Source organism: Typopeltis vanoorti, chromosome 11 (assembly GCF_054136105.1).
Source record: "Typopeltis vanoorti isolate ZY-2024b chromosome 11, IOZ_Tvanoo_1.0, whole genome shotgun sequence".
In the NCBI taxonomy this organism is placed as follows: Eukaryota; Metazoa; Arthropoda; class Arachnida; order Uropygi; family Thelyphonidae; genus Typopeltis; species Typopeltis vanoorti.
The window spans coordinates 75,836,007-75,853,133 of NC_143559.1; the positions used below are offsets into that span (position 1 = coordinate 75,836,007).

Sequence of the window (17,127 nt, forward strand, 5' to 3'; positions counted from 1 at the left end):
TCAAGAGCACTATAAATGCAAGTAGCATGGTGATATCTATTGGGCTCCAAAGTGTACTGTGTAGATGTGAACTGTACTCAACTTGCTGATGTTTTTGGCAAGTATAAAGGTAAGTCTGTTTCACTATGAAGGAAAGAATATCATTGTCTAGAAATGGATGGAAGAAGCCTAAAATGTTGCTGTGTCAAAGTCTTCATAATTCCTGGATTACCTATAAATGGAAACTGGTGTATGGTTAGTGACAATCACACATCTGTATGAAGACATGTCTAAACTACAGGCAAAATTGCTATCTTCAGAGCTAGAAAAAACTCCCTCATCAATCAGTAGAGTTACTTGAAAGGTGAAGGCTCCAACTTTTCTTTTTTATCCCTAATGTTACTGCTACTGTTTCTGCTATTTACCATTTCAGAAATAAACTGTCTCTTGATATACTTGCTAATGTTCCTTTCTTTTTGAGTAACAGGCTGAAGCTAATGAAGATCACTGAGAAAAAGATGAAAGAACATCTCCCAGTGGACACTAAAAAGTCCCAAGCAATAGCGGAACACACACACACAGAAATTTGTTTTGTTTTTCATCTTTCTGATTGATTAGCAGATATTTGAAACATTTTATTCTGACATTGCTTTTGTAGGATGCTGTTTTTTAAACATTAATTTCCCCAATATCACACAATTTACTGATAATCAGGAAATAATATAAATGAGGATTGAGAAAACATACAAAATTTGCTAATTTATAATTGTGTGTGTGTGTGTGTGTGTGTGTGTGTGTGTGTGTGTGTGTGTGTGTGTGTGTGTGTGTGTGTGTGTGTGTGTGTGTGTGTGTGTGTTTAAGGGGGGGGGGAATTAGCCATCAAAGCAAAATACTATTTTAATTCTATTATGAATATTTTGAAAATGAAATTCCAATTTTGATGCATGTACCTTTAGGTACATGCATCAAAATTGTTGCATGCTGAATGATAAATTATATGGAAAGTACTGCTACTTCAAAACTGCTGCATAAATATCTAAATTAGCAGAAAAATATGTACATACAGTTTACTTCATGACAGCCATTTATTCAATTTGTAATGAGCGATTCCTGGAAACCAAGAAGTTCAAGTGCAAATAAGTGCGACAGATTACATTATAAAGATTATACATTATGTAATATGATTCAAGATTTATGTATGAGTAGTTCTGCATAAAGCAAAATAGTAAAAGTGCAAACCTTTGTGCAATCTGTGAAGTAATCTCGAACTAAGATTATGAACAAAAAATAAAGAAAACTTAATTTGGAATAGATGTGGACCATATTTTTTTAAGATGTAGATGTTCGTTAATTTATAAAATAGTTGTTTGACAAAAATAATTATCTTGATTCAAGTTCTGAGAGAATAAAAATTGATATTGACATTACCAAGATGATACAATATTTCAGTGAAGAAAATATGAAAGGATCTCATATTTTGCACTGGCATTAAAAACTATAATTATACGATAAAACAAGTAGAAAAAATAAATATAACTTGTAGGTATTTAGTCTAATATAACTAAGATAAGAGTTACCAAGCAAAATGTCAAGCAACTGTGTTTCTTGCTATAGGCAATTGAACATAGCTGTGTATGCTCTGTTTGCATGAAGGATTATTGCACATTCTAATGGAAAAAATGGCCAACTTGCACTTCTTATCCATGTTCTTCCAACAGGTAGTATGAATCATATCCAGGATTTGCTGGACGTATATATATATATACACAGACACATCCTGGCAAGTAAGGATGTTAATAACATTCAACTGAACTGAAAAAAAATGTCTTTAAGTGATTCAGAAATTTACAACTTAAGTAACAAAAAGAAAAGAAAAAGCACTCTATTAAGGAACTATGTTTCTACTTTTGACTTAAAAGTAGTCTATGCCGAAGTGTTTTATGAAGTTCCAACATAATTGCAAGAAAACAAATTTGTGAATTGTAAGTGACTTCATAATATCAACTCTTATCACCTGTCACAAGAACTACCAGTTCCAAGACAGCATGCTACTACTGTGTCAGTGGTCTGAAATAAAGGACAACAAATCTTGTATATCCAAGGTATATGATCTGACTATTTGGCTCACTGAGCAGCAGTACCGTCGACAGGCTGTAGCACAGAAGCAGCCTGGGTGATCTAATCTTTCAACAGCCCTGCTGATCAGCATCATTATTAAGCAGCTATTAGAGGCTTGCTTATGTATAAATAATGATGCCTCCCTCCTAACAATCACAAAAGCAAAGGTTCTTTAGTTAGAAAGAACCATTTGGAATGCCATCAAAGATGCAAAAGATCTTTTTAACTAAAGCCAATTTAAATAATCTCAGATCAGGGTAGTAGAGTGTTCTTTTCATTAGAAATATTAGAATTTTCCTCCAGGCATGGACCTATAGAACAGTTAATGAAGATATGGACAAACATATCTTTGTCCATTATTATTATTACCCAAGACCCCATGGAGTCAAAGACTCATCTAGGCGGTCCTTTTATCACAGACCTTAAATACACTCAAATTCTCTGCAGACACCACACTCTCAGGCAAGGCTTTCCAATCATTCACAACTTTGCATGCAAAAAAACCTGCTTCTCATCCCCTGCTCACACCCTCTTTATACATTTTCTAGGAATGACCTCTGGTTCTCCCCTGATCTATTACTGTTTTCTGTAGAACCTCTCCAACATTGATCCTATGACAACCTCTTACTAACTTGTAGGTCTCTCTATCATATCTTCCCCTCTTCTTCTTATCCACTAGCCTCTGTAAATTGCATCTTCTCAATCTTTCCTCATATTTGACATTCCAGAGGTCAGAAACTATCTTAGTCAGATACCTCTGGACCCTTTCCAACATCCCTTTATCCTTTTGAAAACCAGATGACCAAATCTGAGCACAGTAGTTTGATTAGGCCATGTGTAGCCTAATCAAAGCCTTATACAATGGAACAAGCTCCCTACTTCTACAATTCATTATCCACCATATCATTCCCAGAAGTCTTTGTGTTGTTTTCACAATTTTGGCAATGTGTCCCCTAAATTTCAGATCCTTATCCACTATCACCCCAAGATCTCTTATTTCCTCCACCTCCGACAATATATCCCCACCAAACATAAATTCAAAATCATCCCATGTGTTTCCCAAATTTTAAAACCTTACATTTTGTAACATTGAACTCGCATTCCCATCCCCCAATCACTCAATTTATTCAAGTCTTCTTGTAAGGCCACAACATCTTCTCTAATCTTCATGGCTGGTCTCAACTTTGCAACATCTGCAAACAATTGAATATCCCCATCCAAATCTTCACCAATATCATTAACATATGGGTTAAACAGTAATGGCCCTAAAACAGACCACTGGGGCGCACCACTAGTGACTTTATTCTTCCTGGATATTGCCCCCCCCCCCCCCATACACAACCTGCTGATACCTATCAGATGGCCAGTCTCTGATTCAAAGCAGTAATCTAATATCCAACCCCATCCATTCTAGTTTGATGATCAACTTTTCATGCAGTAATCTATCAAAAGCTTTTACAAAATCCAAGTATACCTGTCCTGTGTACCCCTCTCCTCTATTCAATGAAGCCATCACCTTATTGTAATAAGTAAGTAGATTACTAAACCATGACCTTCCTTTAGCAAATCCATGCTGTTCATCAAAGATAATACCATTGTTGTCAACCCAATTTTGGATCCTTGTTCGCACAAGCTTCTCCAACAACTTAACCATAACACTTGATATACAAAGATAGCACTATAATTTGATGCTTGAGTTATTATTATTATTATTCAGGCCTCCATGGAGTCAAAAGACTCATCGTTGGAGGTCCTTTCTAAGAAACACAAGTCTATCAAGAATCATCGAGGGAGGTTCCCTCCTAGGGAATACAGTCTGTCATACCACTCCTTAAACGCATTGACCGTTCTCGCTCTCACCACTCTATCAGGCAATGCATTCCACAGTTCAACCACCCTCCATGCAAAGAAACCACTCCTCATCCTCTTTCTCACAGTTTCCTTTCGTAACTTCCAGGGATGGCCCCTTATCATGACTCCTTCCCCTCTTCAACCAAGCAAAAGAACTCCCCAGTGTCAACCTGTAACCACCTCTCAAAAGTTTTAAAAGTCTCAATTATATCACCTCTCCTTCTATCCACCAAACTCTGCAGTCCACACTCCCTCATAACTAACATTGTACAGTCCCGACACTATCTTTGTTATCCGCCTTTGTACCCTTTCCACAGTTAATTTATCCCCTTCAAATCCTGGGGACCAGATCTGAGAACAGTAGTCTAAGTGTGGTCTGATCAGAGTCTTATACAATGGAATGATAACCATTTTATCTCTGCAGGTCAGTGTCCTTCTCATTATTGCAGCAATCTTCTGTGTTACCTTCACTACCTTTGCAATATGTCCCCTAAATTTCAGGTTTCTATCAATCATCAACCCTAGATCTCTTCTCTCCCTTACTTGCTCCAGTTTAACTCCTCCCATAGAGTATGCAGCGTCCCATCGATGTGTCCCAAACCTCAAGACCTTACATTTTGCTGCATTAAACTGACACTCCATTCATTTGCCCATCTATCTAGCTTATTTAAATCCTCTTGCAGGGCTACCACATCTGCGCTATTACTAATAACCCTTCCCAGCTTCGCATCATCCACAAACAACCGAATATCCCCTTGCAATCCATGGACAATGTCATTGATATAAAGGTTAAACAATATAAGTCCCAGTACTGAGCCCTGTGGAACCCCACTTGTAACCTTCTGCCTCTTTGATATTGCTCCATTATACACAACTCTCTGATACCTATCAGACAGCCAATACTGAATCCAGTTCACCAATCTGACATCCACACCCATGTGCTGCAACTTGAATATCAGCATATCATGTGGCACCCTGTCAAATGCCTTTGCTAAGTCTAGGAAAATGGCAGTATATGCCTTTCCCCCATCTAATGCTCTTGTAACTTTATCATACAAGGCTAGCATATTGCTAAAATATGCTAGCCTTGTATGATAAGGCTAGCATATTTCTAGCCTTATCATACAAGGCTAGAAATATGAAGCGACACAATCGCTTATGAAGCGACACAATCTTGCCCTTCTTCCACTCCTTAGGAACTTGACCCAGTTCAAGCCTCATATTAAAAAAATATGTCAAGGCAGATGTTAATCAACTCCCTGGCACATTCCTTCAGAATACATGGTGATATATTATCAAGTCCCACAGCCTTATTAACATCTGTATAATATAAGCACGTAAACACAAGAAAGATATTTAATTAGCCAAATATTTTGGTCTGAAAATTGCAGACCATCTTCAGTGGCATTACAAGAACAGTTTTAAAAAATACAAGGTGGAATACTAACAATAGATCATTTAAAAATAGAACAAGCCACGTTGATGTTATATCACTAAGTATTAAAGGGAATATTTTTAAGCCGAGACATGATTGAAATAAAGATATTAATTAATAATTTCAATAATTTTAAATAACATAAAATTAATATGAATTAATGAATTATCCTTATTAGACTTATTAGACTTTCCCAGATTTTTGATACAAATATAGAGTCCCAATTCAGGTTAGGACAATGGAGTAAGGCTCCTATGCTTTCTTTGAATAAACGTTCAAATTTATAACGGGATCTATGTAAGAGGCGAGTTTTTGACCAAAGGATGTTGTGGTTAGTTTCTGTCCTGTGCTGAGCCAATCCAGTTAATTCAGAAGAGACATAGTTGAGTGTTTGTCTTTAGGAGAAGGAAAATGGGAAGATAATTTGTTAATAGGTGAATACGTAGCTGTTAACTCATATTTCTTCAGAATTCTTGAGATAGGTTCTGAAATCCAGGAGATGTATGGAATTGGAACTCGAAATATTGAATCTTTGTTGTTTAGTGGTGGATTATAAGAATCGAAAAGATGTTGTGTACTCTTTTCGGAAAAGACACTGAGTTTCATGTGTTGTTGGATAGTAGAAAGTTCTTTCTGTAGAAAATTAGAAGTAGAACAATTAGTTTTGGCTCTTCTGATTAGACATTTTATGATTCCTATTTTTTGACAAGGATGATGGGCTGATTCTTTAAGAATATAACGACCTGTGAACGTTGGTTTCCTGTAAACTGTAGTTGTAAGAGTATTTGAAGGTGATTGGATGAGGAAAACGTCTAAAAATGATAACATTGTTTTCTTCCATTTCCATAGTAAACTTTATACGATGATGTAAGGAATTGATACTGTTTAAAAAAGAAGGTAAGGAGTCTTTGTTGTGAGGCCATACAGTAAAGATGTCATCTATATATCTTACCCAAAAGGATGGTTGAGGGAAAATAGATGAGAAGAGGACTTTTTCTAGATGTTCTAAATAAAAGTTGGCTAAGGCAAGAGAGAGAGGACTTTCCATGGCCATTCCTTCTACTTGGCTGTAAAATTTGTTTTGACTGGTGTTTTCAATTTGTTTTAAATTGTATCTCTATCTAAACTGATGACTTCATCTAGGAGAGAATTTAATTTCTTTAGTTGTCTGTTGGTTGGATCATAATCAAGTTCTTGATATGTGGAGCGATCTCGAAGTAAAAGAGAAAGTTTTCTTCTGTAATTTGCAGAGTCCATAACTACTGTTGCTTTCCCCTATAAAATCTTCTGGACTCATAATATTTACTGGAACCAGCTTATCTTTAATCTGTAACCAACTTAAAGCTGCTAAACGTGATCTTGCTATTAACAGTCATCATATTTCTGATCTTTGCACCTATATTTCCACAAACTTGGATCCACATCTTTCACACATAGTTCTAAATGTGGCTAAACGTTCTACTCAAAGAGCATATAATAAACTAAGTCAACATCTAAACCGCAAATATGAAGCTCTTTCTTCTAAACAATTCAAGCCCTTCAAAACGCCAGATAATTGGATTGTCAATATATCCGGATGTCCTCTAACTAATAGCGAAATCCTAAAGGACACGATTTTTCTATTGTTCCTAATAAGATACCATATCTAGATTTCCTAGTTAACATTGAATGGAACCTCAGTCATCTAACTAGTGATAAAGCTAATGCTTTTTGCCTAGAAGTTGCTTCGTCTCTACTTAAGGCCAAACTTCCTCCTTCCAATATATATCTCTTTCTGAAATGAAATCTTTACAGTCCTTGAGAAAAAACAAGCACCTCATTATCACCAAATCTGACAAGGGGAAAGCAGCAGTAGTTATGGACTCTGCAAATTACAGAAGAAAACTTTCTCTTTTTCTTAGAAAAATATCTCACTGCAACCAACAGATCTTATGGTGAGCTTTGATATAGAATCTTTATATACAAATGTACCTCTCAAGGAGACTTTAAAATTACTGGATGACATCTTTCCAGAAGATATTATAAAACTATTCGATTTCGTAATACACTCTGGATATTTCTTATGTCAAAACAAATTTTACAGCCAAGTAGAAGGAACGGCCATGGAAAGTCCTCTTTCTCCTGTCTTAGCCAACTTTTATTTAGAACATCTAGAAAAAGTCCTCTTCTCATCTATTTTCCCTCAGCGATCCTTTTGGGTAAGATATACAGATGACATCTTTACTGTATGGCCTCACAACAAAGACTCCTTACCTTCTTTTTTGTTAGTATTCCACCTTGTATTTTTTAAAACTGTTCTTGCAATGCCACTGAAGATGGTCTGCAATTTTCAGACCGAAATATTTGGCTAATTAAATATCTTTCTGTGTTTACGTGCTTATATTATACAGTCTTTATGTCACAAATATCCTTAAAATATCAAACTTATTAACATCTAGTTTGTTCAACTCCCCATACACCTCTTGCTCACTTACAGTCAGTCTCTCTTCCCTATCATCACCTGCTCTCAATCTCTCCATGAAGTCACATTCGCAAGAATCAAAGACCTTTATGAACTGCTCATGAAGTATCTCCACTATATCTTACAACAACTATCCTTATGCCATTTTCTCTAATCAATGTCATCCTTCCATAATCATTCTTTTTAGCTTCATTTGCTAATTGTTTCTCACACCTCACTTTTGCTATCCTTATATATAACCAAGTCACCTGCCTTGCCTGGTCTTTGTAATCCTCATGGAATTGGTTATTTCCACTTCTCTTATGCTGCTTCCATAATGCCCTTTTTCTCTGTATTGCATGCTTAATCTCTTTATTCATCCATTTCACATCTACCTTATTTAACCTTCTGACCCTTGGAATACATTTAGACATTGCTTCTACTAGATAGTTCTTGAATTTCCCCCAAGCTCCATTGAGATCTTTTGAAGCTAATTCCTACTTCCATGCTACACTTGCAAACTGTGTCCTGAGCTCTTCATAATCATCACCCTTGTAGTTCCACATATACCCTTTTCTCACAGAGGTCCTCACATTGCTGGAAACCACACAGGTAATCACTTCGTGGTCACTCTCCCCAATTGGAGGGTGATTGGACACCTCATTTATAATTACATCCTCTGATGAGATGATCAAAACCCTCAATCCTCGTGTGCCCTCTGTTACATGCTGTTTGAGGTAGTTGTCCCTCAAAAACTCAATAAACTCATTTTCTTTACTTCCAGTTGCTATCTCTTCATCCCAGTCTATATAATTGATATCTTGGCTAATCTAATTATCTATTATCTAATTAATAATAATTATCTAATTATCTAATATTAATCTAATTACCTTGGCTAATTATCTATGGACAAACATATGTTCACCTTATCTGATTTTGTGCCTAACCAACGAAATCTATTTTTAAACTCTTTTCTGTTTGCCTTTACAATTACAAGGAAAATGAATTGGATTTAAAGAAAATTTAAATGTATATATCACCATATCTCAGATGCAAAATCTTTTCTTACCACAATCTGGCATTGTACTCCATTGTTTATGTTTGCCACAAGTGATGATAGCTGGTCCATATAAAACCATACCAGGTGCGCAAGTCACTGTACAGGAGACACCTTCAATTTTAGAACATTCATCAGCAAATTTAAGACCATGATGAAAATTAGGATTAGAGCAAGCTAGAAACAAAGAATTTGGTCAGGTGGTAATAAACTAAAAAAGAGAACTATTAAGAATAAATTTCAGTGTTGCTTTTTATTACAGAATGAAAAAAATTAGCTCAGTTATATATTGAAATCATGTAGGCAAAATATAAAAGTTTTTGGTCTGGTGCTTAACAAGCTAAAACAAGAATTAATAAGAATGCATTTCATTGTTATATATTCTGTTACAGCATACAAGAATTAATTCAGTTATACATTGAAACCATTTAAGCAAACTATATTTAGTGCACATGCACATTAACTTAGCAAAACTGATTTAATCCATGATACCTTATAATCAGAATGTCAAACAGACAGTCCAGTCTGATTATTGAAAATGTACAATGAGACTTTACCTGAATAGATTCATCATTGTAGATGAACAAGGAATCTTCTTGCTTATGTCATTTCATTCATCTTTGGACAAATGTCATGCATTTTTAAAGTTCCATGATGATAAGTTTGGCACAAAGACTTATTTAAGTCAGCTCTCATGATATGTTTGATCTGCAAGCAAAAGAGTTGGTAGTGTTGGTTGGCATGAATGATTTGAATGGTAACACGAAGAATGTATGGAGGGATGTCATGAGGCTGTTAAGGAGAGTGAAAGATAACAGTGAGAAAGGTAACAAAGTCAACATGTTGCTGGGTATGATAATGATAAGTTTAGAAGGTGAGCAAAGATTATGAATAGTATGTTAGCAGAGTTGTGTGAGGAGAAGGGAGTTCATTTTGAGAATGGGTGGGATGAGTTTGAAGGGAAAGTGGGCTACATTTGAATGGATTTGGTGTAAGTCAGTCAGAGAAACTGTTGCTGCAAGAGAGAATGACTGAAGTGAATGTAAGACATGAGGAAGCAAAAGACGTTGTGGAAGAGCAAGAGAGTAAGGTAGGAAAGTTTGTGAATAGAGAAGTGAGTGGCACAAGTGAAGAGAATGAGAGAGAAGGAACACAGAGTGGACAGGGAAATGGGGGGGGGGGTGGATACTGTGTGAAAAGTGTAGATCAGGAATGGCCAACATATAGCACATGTGCCAAAAGTGGTGCATTGGGTCCCAATAATAATAATCGTCATCGTCCAGTAGCATCCTCTAGCAAGAGGGCTGCAGCAGATGAGCAGTTCTCCATTTCTCTCTCTGTCTGTCGCCTCCATCATTCTTAAACCAGTCCATTCCACGATGTCATTGAACCACTCTCTAGTTGGTCTTCCACGTCTTCTCTTCCCCTCAACTTTCCCTTGTAATATAGTTCTTGCCAGGTGTCCCGAAGAACCTCTCAGAAGATGTCCTGCAAATCTAGTCTTTCTTTGCATAATATTCTTGAGCAGTGTTCTTTCCATTCCAACGCTTCTTAAAACTTCTTGATTTGATATTCTCTTTGTATAGCTAATCTTTTCCATCTTTCTATAACACCACATTTCCAATGCATTAATTCTTTCCATATCTCTCTTTCTGAGTGTCTATGACTCACTTCCATAACTTGCAATACTCTAAACTGTTGCTTTAACTATTCCAACTCTAACACCAATTTTAATATTCTTGTTTATTAAAATTCTCTTCATTTCCATAAATGCCGATTTAGCTTTGCCTATTCTATTTCTAATGCCCAACTCTGAAGTTCCTTTCTCTGAGATCCAGTTACCTAAATATTGAAATCTACCCACATCTTCTAAAATCTTTCCTCCACATCTTATCTTTACATTATCTCCTATTTTTCTGCTCATTATCATTATCTTGGTCTTCTTTGTGTTAATTCTTAGTCCGTACTCTTTACAAGAATTTTCAATTCTTTGAACAATTTATTATAATCCATTTTCACTTTCTGCCATCACCACTACATCATCTGCATATCTTAAGTTATTAATGATTCTTCCATTTATTTTTATTTCTTCTTCTACATCAAGTGCCTCTCTAAGCATCTTTTCACTATAAAGGTTAAACAATAATAGTGATAACTTGCATCTTTGTCTAACTCCTCTCTCCACCAGGAATTCTCCTGTTTCCTCTCCATTTACACATACTGATGCTGTTTGTGACCAATATAATCTCTTTAAAATTTCCAAGTCATAAAAGAGTCAATATCAATATTTTCTAGAATGCCAAAAAGCCTTTTATGTTTCACTGTATCAAATACCTTTTCAAAATTTAGAAATCCCCAAAACAACTTTCCACCATGGTTTAGTGTTTTCTCCCCAATAATTCTTAGACAAGTTATAGCCTCTCTAGTTCCTCTGTTGGTTCAAAATCCAAACTGTTCCTCATTCATTTCTTTTTCTATTTTATTCTTAATCCACTCTAAAATTATTTGTGCTTAAATTTGAATTTTTGCTGTGTGAGTTATAAGACTTATCATTCTAAAATTGTTACGGTCTAAAACCCCCATCTTTTTTGGAATGGGGATAAAAATTGATCTTCTAAACTCATCTGTAATTCTTGTCCCTCATAAATTCCGTTAATAATTTGCCATAATACTTCCATACCTTTTTCACCTATATTCCTTATAAGTTCTATCTGTATATCATCTATTCCAGGGGATTTTCCTTCTTTCATCTTTTGAATTGCTAGATTCAATTCCTCTCTCATGATGTACAGCCTCTGCCCACTATGCTCTTTCATTTGATTTTCTCCTCTTTCTCTGTCTTCATAAAGTTTACTTGCATATTCTTCCCATCTCTGTAATATCTTCTCTTTTTCTATCAGAATTTCACCTCTTTCATTCTTGACTGCTCCAGTCCTTTGCATCTTTTTCCTTCCTGTCATCATATTAATGTTTTTATAAACACCTTTTATGTCATTTCTTTCTGCCTTTGCTGTTGTATCATTACTTATTCATCTAACCACTTTTCCTTTTCCTTCTCATCTCTCTTTGTATCTCCCTACTCAAGTCTTTATACTGCTTTTTTTCTCCTCTGTTTTACTGTTAACTTTCTTCTTTGTGTTATTTTCCTCAAAATAGTGTCTGTCATTCATGGTTTCTTTCTTTTCTCTCTTTCCTCTTCTTTTTTGGCTAAATGTAATTCTGTAGCAGTAATTATGCTTTCCTTCAGAATCTTCTATTTTTCATTTACATCGTCACTTTCTTGTATATTTCTCTCATTCATTTACATTGTCACTGTCTTGTATATTTCTTTCATTCATTTCTTCCTCTACTTTCTTTGCAAATTCATTTGCCGTACTTGGTATCTTCAGCTGCTCCATGTTCCATGATTTGTTCCGTTTCCCTGCAGTTACCTTTTTTAGATTAATCCTCATCTTAGTTGACAGCAATATATGATCTGTATCACAGTCTGCTCCTGGATATGTTGTCACATCTTTTATAATGTTTCTATATCTTTTGTTTATCAAAACATAATCTATCTGATTTCTTCTACTATTGATATTCTCCCCCGGGGCTTTCCACATATACAATCTTCTTGGATGTTTCTTAAACCAAGTGTTCACAATTGCTAAATCATGTTTTCTACAGAAATCCAACAGCATATCTCCTCTTTCATTTCTCACTCCCAATCCATATAGCCCAACAATATCTTCCTCCCTTCCTCTTCCGATTTTTGCATTCATATCACCCTGTATTATAATTATATCTTTTGTTTCTTTACATTTCAAACCATGTTCTATATCGCCATAAACTCTCTCTACCTTCTCATCCTCATAATCACAAGTAGGTAAATATACCTGAATAAGTAGAATATTTCTAGGTTTTGCTTTCATCTTTATCACCCTGTCTGAGATTTGCCAGTAGCCTTCCACACATCCTGCCACTCGTTTATCCAATATTATACCAATACCTGCTCTTCCCCCTCCTGAATAAATTATTCTCATTCCATCCTCTGTTCTAAAATCTAAAGCCTATTTATATAAAAAGTATTAACCAAAAATTGATTTGTAGGGAAAAAACTAACCCTTAAGTCATTATTTTTTGGCAATCACGTCTTTTGCACATTCACTTGTTTTATCCTGAAGCACCAAGTGTTAGCAACAGTAGTAGATCACAAGTTTTCATCAGTCAGTTGTAAACTGACTGATGAAAACTCATGCACTATGGAGTTGTGCTTTGTTCATCCTTTGTGAACATTTGCAGTTTTGTACTTTTTTGAAAATTAAGCCTTGTTTTTACATTCAGTTACCCATTACAGTGCAAAAGAAAACCAGGTGATAGCAAGTATGAATTCAATGAACAGTAGGAAAATGAGTTCTTATTTATAACGAATCCATCAGGAAAACTGTTGTACATTGTTTGTGAAAACATTTTCTCACATAATAAAAGATATGATCTCGATAGACATTATAAAACACATCAAACTGGAATAGAAGGAAAATTGAAGCTAGTACTTGGATCTGAATTACAGAGGGAATATGTGATTAAGAAAAAGGAAGAATTCAAAAGAAGATGAAATATGTTTATTAAAAGAACTTATGAAAGTTTGGCAATAACAGAAGTGTCCTACGAAATTGCTTTAGTGTTGGCCAAAAAACAGAGGTCTTTCTCTGATGGAGAAGAAATTGTTAAGCCTTGTCTCCAAATATTTGCAAGATGTCTTGGTGATAAAAATATTGAAAGGAAAGTAGACGAAACTGCTCTGTCAAAACAAACGGTTACAAGATGCACTGAAGAACTCTTTCATAATGTATCTGAGCAAATGAAGCAATTGGACATATTCGCTGACATATGTGATGTAGCCCAGTTAAGCATTTTTATAAAAGGAATTGAGGGTTATTTTAAAGTTTTTGAAGAACTTAATCAGTCATGAATCGCTTCACGGAAAAACAAGAAAATCAGATATATTTGAGAAAGTGAAATCATACTTGGAAAATCTACAAGTAGATTCTAGCAACTCATCAGTGTTTATACTGACGGAGTGCCATCAATGATAGGTAAACCACTGGGACTACAACTTTGCTTGAAAACTTTTCCTCTCATCCTTTACTAAAATATCACTGCATTTATACACTAAGAGTCACTGTGTAGAAAAACATTAAATTTGCAGCATGTTATGTTACTTACCAGTTGTGAAATGTGTGAATAAAATTAGAGCAAGAGGAATAAACAGAAGAGAATTCAGAGAATATTGTGAAATGTTAGATTTGGAATATGGCAATCTCATTCTTCATTGTGAGGTGCACTGGCTTTCTAGAGGACAGGTTCTGAGTAGATTTTGGATACTGTAAAATACTGTTCATAATTTTCTAGAAGAGAAAAATGAGCCGCCTGAGGAAAGAGCTCTTTCATGTGATAACAACTAGTGTTTGATTTAGCATTTTTATAGTTGATGTTACCAGCCATCTCAATAATCTAAATTAATTTGAAGCTGCAGGACATATTGCAGGGGAAAGATGTTAGCAGTGCATGGGATATAATCAGCGGGTATCTGAGGATGGCAATATCAGAATGTATTCCCATGGTAGGTGTTAGATGGATGAGTAGTAGTATCAGGCTTGATCTGCAAAAAGAGAAAATATTATGGAGAATTTACAAGGAGAAAGGCGATCAGTACACCCATGAGCAGTACAAAGCTCAAGCTAGGAAGGTTACCAGCATAGTAAGAAAAGCTAAATCAGATTATGAGAAGACCTTAGCCAAGGAGATCAAGTGTAATTCCAAAGAGTTCTTCTGCTATGGCAAGTAAAAGGAAGAATGACTTTGGAAGGACAACCGTAGTGGGTGCTGATGGTATTGAGGTGACCAATTCAGATGTAATGGTAGAGTTACTGAGTGATCACTTTTCAAAAGTCTATCACCCAAGTGAGGATATCTCTGTACCTGTAGCAATAACTAATGTGAAAACTGAAGTTAATAAATCAGAGGTACTTAGTACAAAGAAGTTGAGCTGATATCCTCTTTGCAAAAAAGCTGGCAACTCTGCAATTTGGTAACAATGAAGGCAAGAAGGTTAACTATTTATAAAAGATCACAGGAAGCATGAGGCTGCATTGCTTCTAGCATGTCAGGAGGTGATTTGCCTTGGTCATTTAATGTAGGAGTTGGAGGATTTTATTATTATTATTAACATCTGACGTCCATGGAGTCAGAAAATCATCATGGGAGGTACACACTATCAGACACAATGCTCATCCAACTGTGCCTTAAACTGATTCAATGTTTATACATTCACAACACACTCAAGCAATGCATTCCACATGGAGAGGTTGGTGAATGCATTCACCAACCTCTCCATGCAAAGAACCTACTTCTCATTCCTCTGCTCATATCCACCTTATACAGTTTCCAGCAATGCCCTCTTGTTCTACCCCTATCTCCCATTCTATGAAAAATCTCTTCCATGTTAACCTGTTAAGAACCCCTGACTAACTTATATGTCTCAATCATATCCTTCCCTCCTCCTGTTCATGGGGCTTTGCAATTTATATTCTCTCAATCTGTCCACATTCCAAAGACCACTGACCACCTTTGCGAATTTTCTCTGGACCCTTTCTATCATATCCTTGTCACCATGAAAACCTGGTGACCAAATCTGTGCACCATAATCCATATGAGGCCTGATCAAGGCCTTATACAATGGCATCATTCCAGTCAGTGATCCAACTCAGAAGTCTGTTATCCAATAATATCCATTTGAATTTATTTAACAACTTGTTATGTGGCAGTCTATCAAACGCTTTTGCAAAATCTAAGTATACCACTGTATATGCATCTCCCTTGTGCAAGGCATTTGTCACCTTTTATAGTGCATAAGTTAGTTAGTAAAACATGATCTCCTTTTATCAAACCTATGCTGATAACCATAGAGAATACTGGTGTTATCAACCCACTTCTCACCAATCGCTCTCTCTCTCTCTCTCTCTCTCTCTCTCTAGTACTTTCACCACAATTCCAGATATACAGACTGGCCTATGATTTGTAGCCACAGCCTTATCACCACCTTTATGCAGTGGAACAATTTTACCTTCTTTCCACTCTCTTGGAATCTGTGCTGTTGTAAGACTTTTATTAAACAGGCGTGCCAATGCTATTGCCAATTCCCTGGAACATTCCTTTAAGACGTGTGGTGATATGTCTTCAAATCCTATCGCCTAATGGGCATCAAGGTTATTTATTTTCTCAAATACCTCCTACTCACTCACAGTTTTTTTTTCTTTAGTTTATCTTCAGGTGTTGTATCAGAAACATCTTGAACAAGAAAGAGGTGAAGCACAAATAAACAGAAATTACACTTGATGTTGAATTTTTCTCATTTTGTGGATAATGAATTGAAAAGTGATCCTGGATGGTAATTTACCAAGCAGACCCTCACCTGATCAAATGCTCTCCTAAAGTATCCTCATTCTTTTGAAATCTAGATCTGGTCTAATCAAGGCTCTACACAATGGAATCGGTGCATCCCTATCTCTGTTGATCAATGTTGCTCTACCAGGTATTCAACCACAATGCACCAACTTCATCATGATGACTTTCACTGCAAAGATCTCTTAATCAATCTAGCATACCTACCATTAGAATACACAGACTTCCATCTCTGAATTTCACAGTTCAAACTTTAATTTCTAATTAAAGTGTGAACTGTGAACTTTTCTAATTAACCTCTAATTTCGTTCAGATTCTTCCGAAAAGCTCCTAATTACTACCACAATTTCTCTTAACTCTACCAAGCACCTGTAAAAAACTAAATATCCTACTGTAGTCTATTCACAATAAATGCTGTCAAGATAGGCTAACTAAAAAATTGGAATCTGTATAAAGAAAGATCAAAACAAGAGATGGCTATATCAAAGAAAAAAATCATTATTAATTTTTCTAATCATAAATTCAATCTATACAGAAACATCAGTCTGTGTAAAGTTTCATTTTGCAAAAAAACTGGTATGATGTCAAGTATGAAGAAAAGCAAAATAATGCATATTGTTTAAATGTGTATTTAGGCTGGTGTGCTCATTTATGTTTATAATTAAAAAATTTAATGGAATAAATACAACACAGAGAAATGATTACACAACAGACAACAGGTTTAATCATTCCAATATTTTGTATCTGATTCCAATATTTTGTATCTGTCACAGAGACATCTTTAGGAATACAATATTAAAATTG

At 35.6% G+C, this 17,127-nt stretch overlaps 1 protein-coding gene across 1 annotated transcript in view; it reads right to left on the minus strand.

Moving 5' to 3' along the window:
• Positions 1-9,000, minus strand: part of LOC150101755 (P-selectin-like) — a 76,487-nt gene extending 67,487 nt beyond the window's left edge. Inside the window, exon 1 of the mRNA XM_090400448.1 lies at positions 8,893-9,000. Coding sequence (XP_090256574.1) covers positions 8,893-8,962 — 70 coding nt within the window. The 5' untranslated portion in view covers positions 8,963-9,000. The remainder of the gene's footprint in view (positions 1-8,892) is intronic.
• Between the last annotated feature and the right edge of the window lie 8,127 nt (positions 9,001-17,127).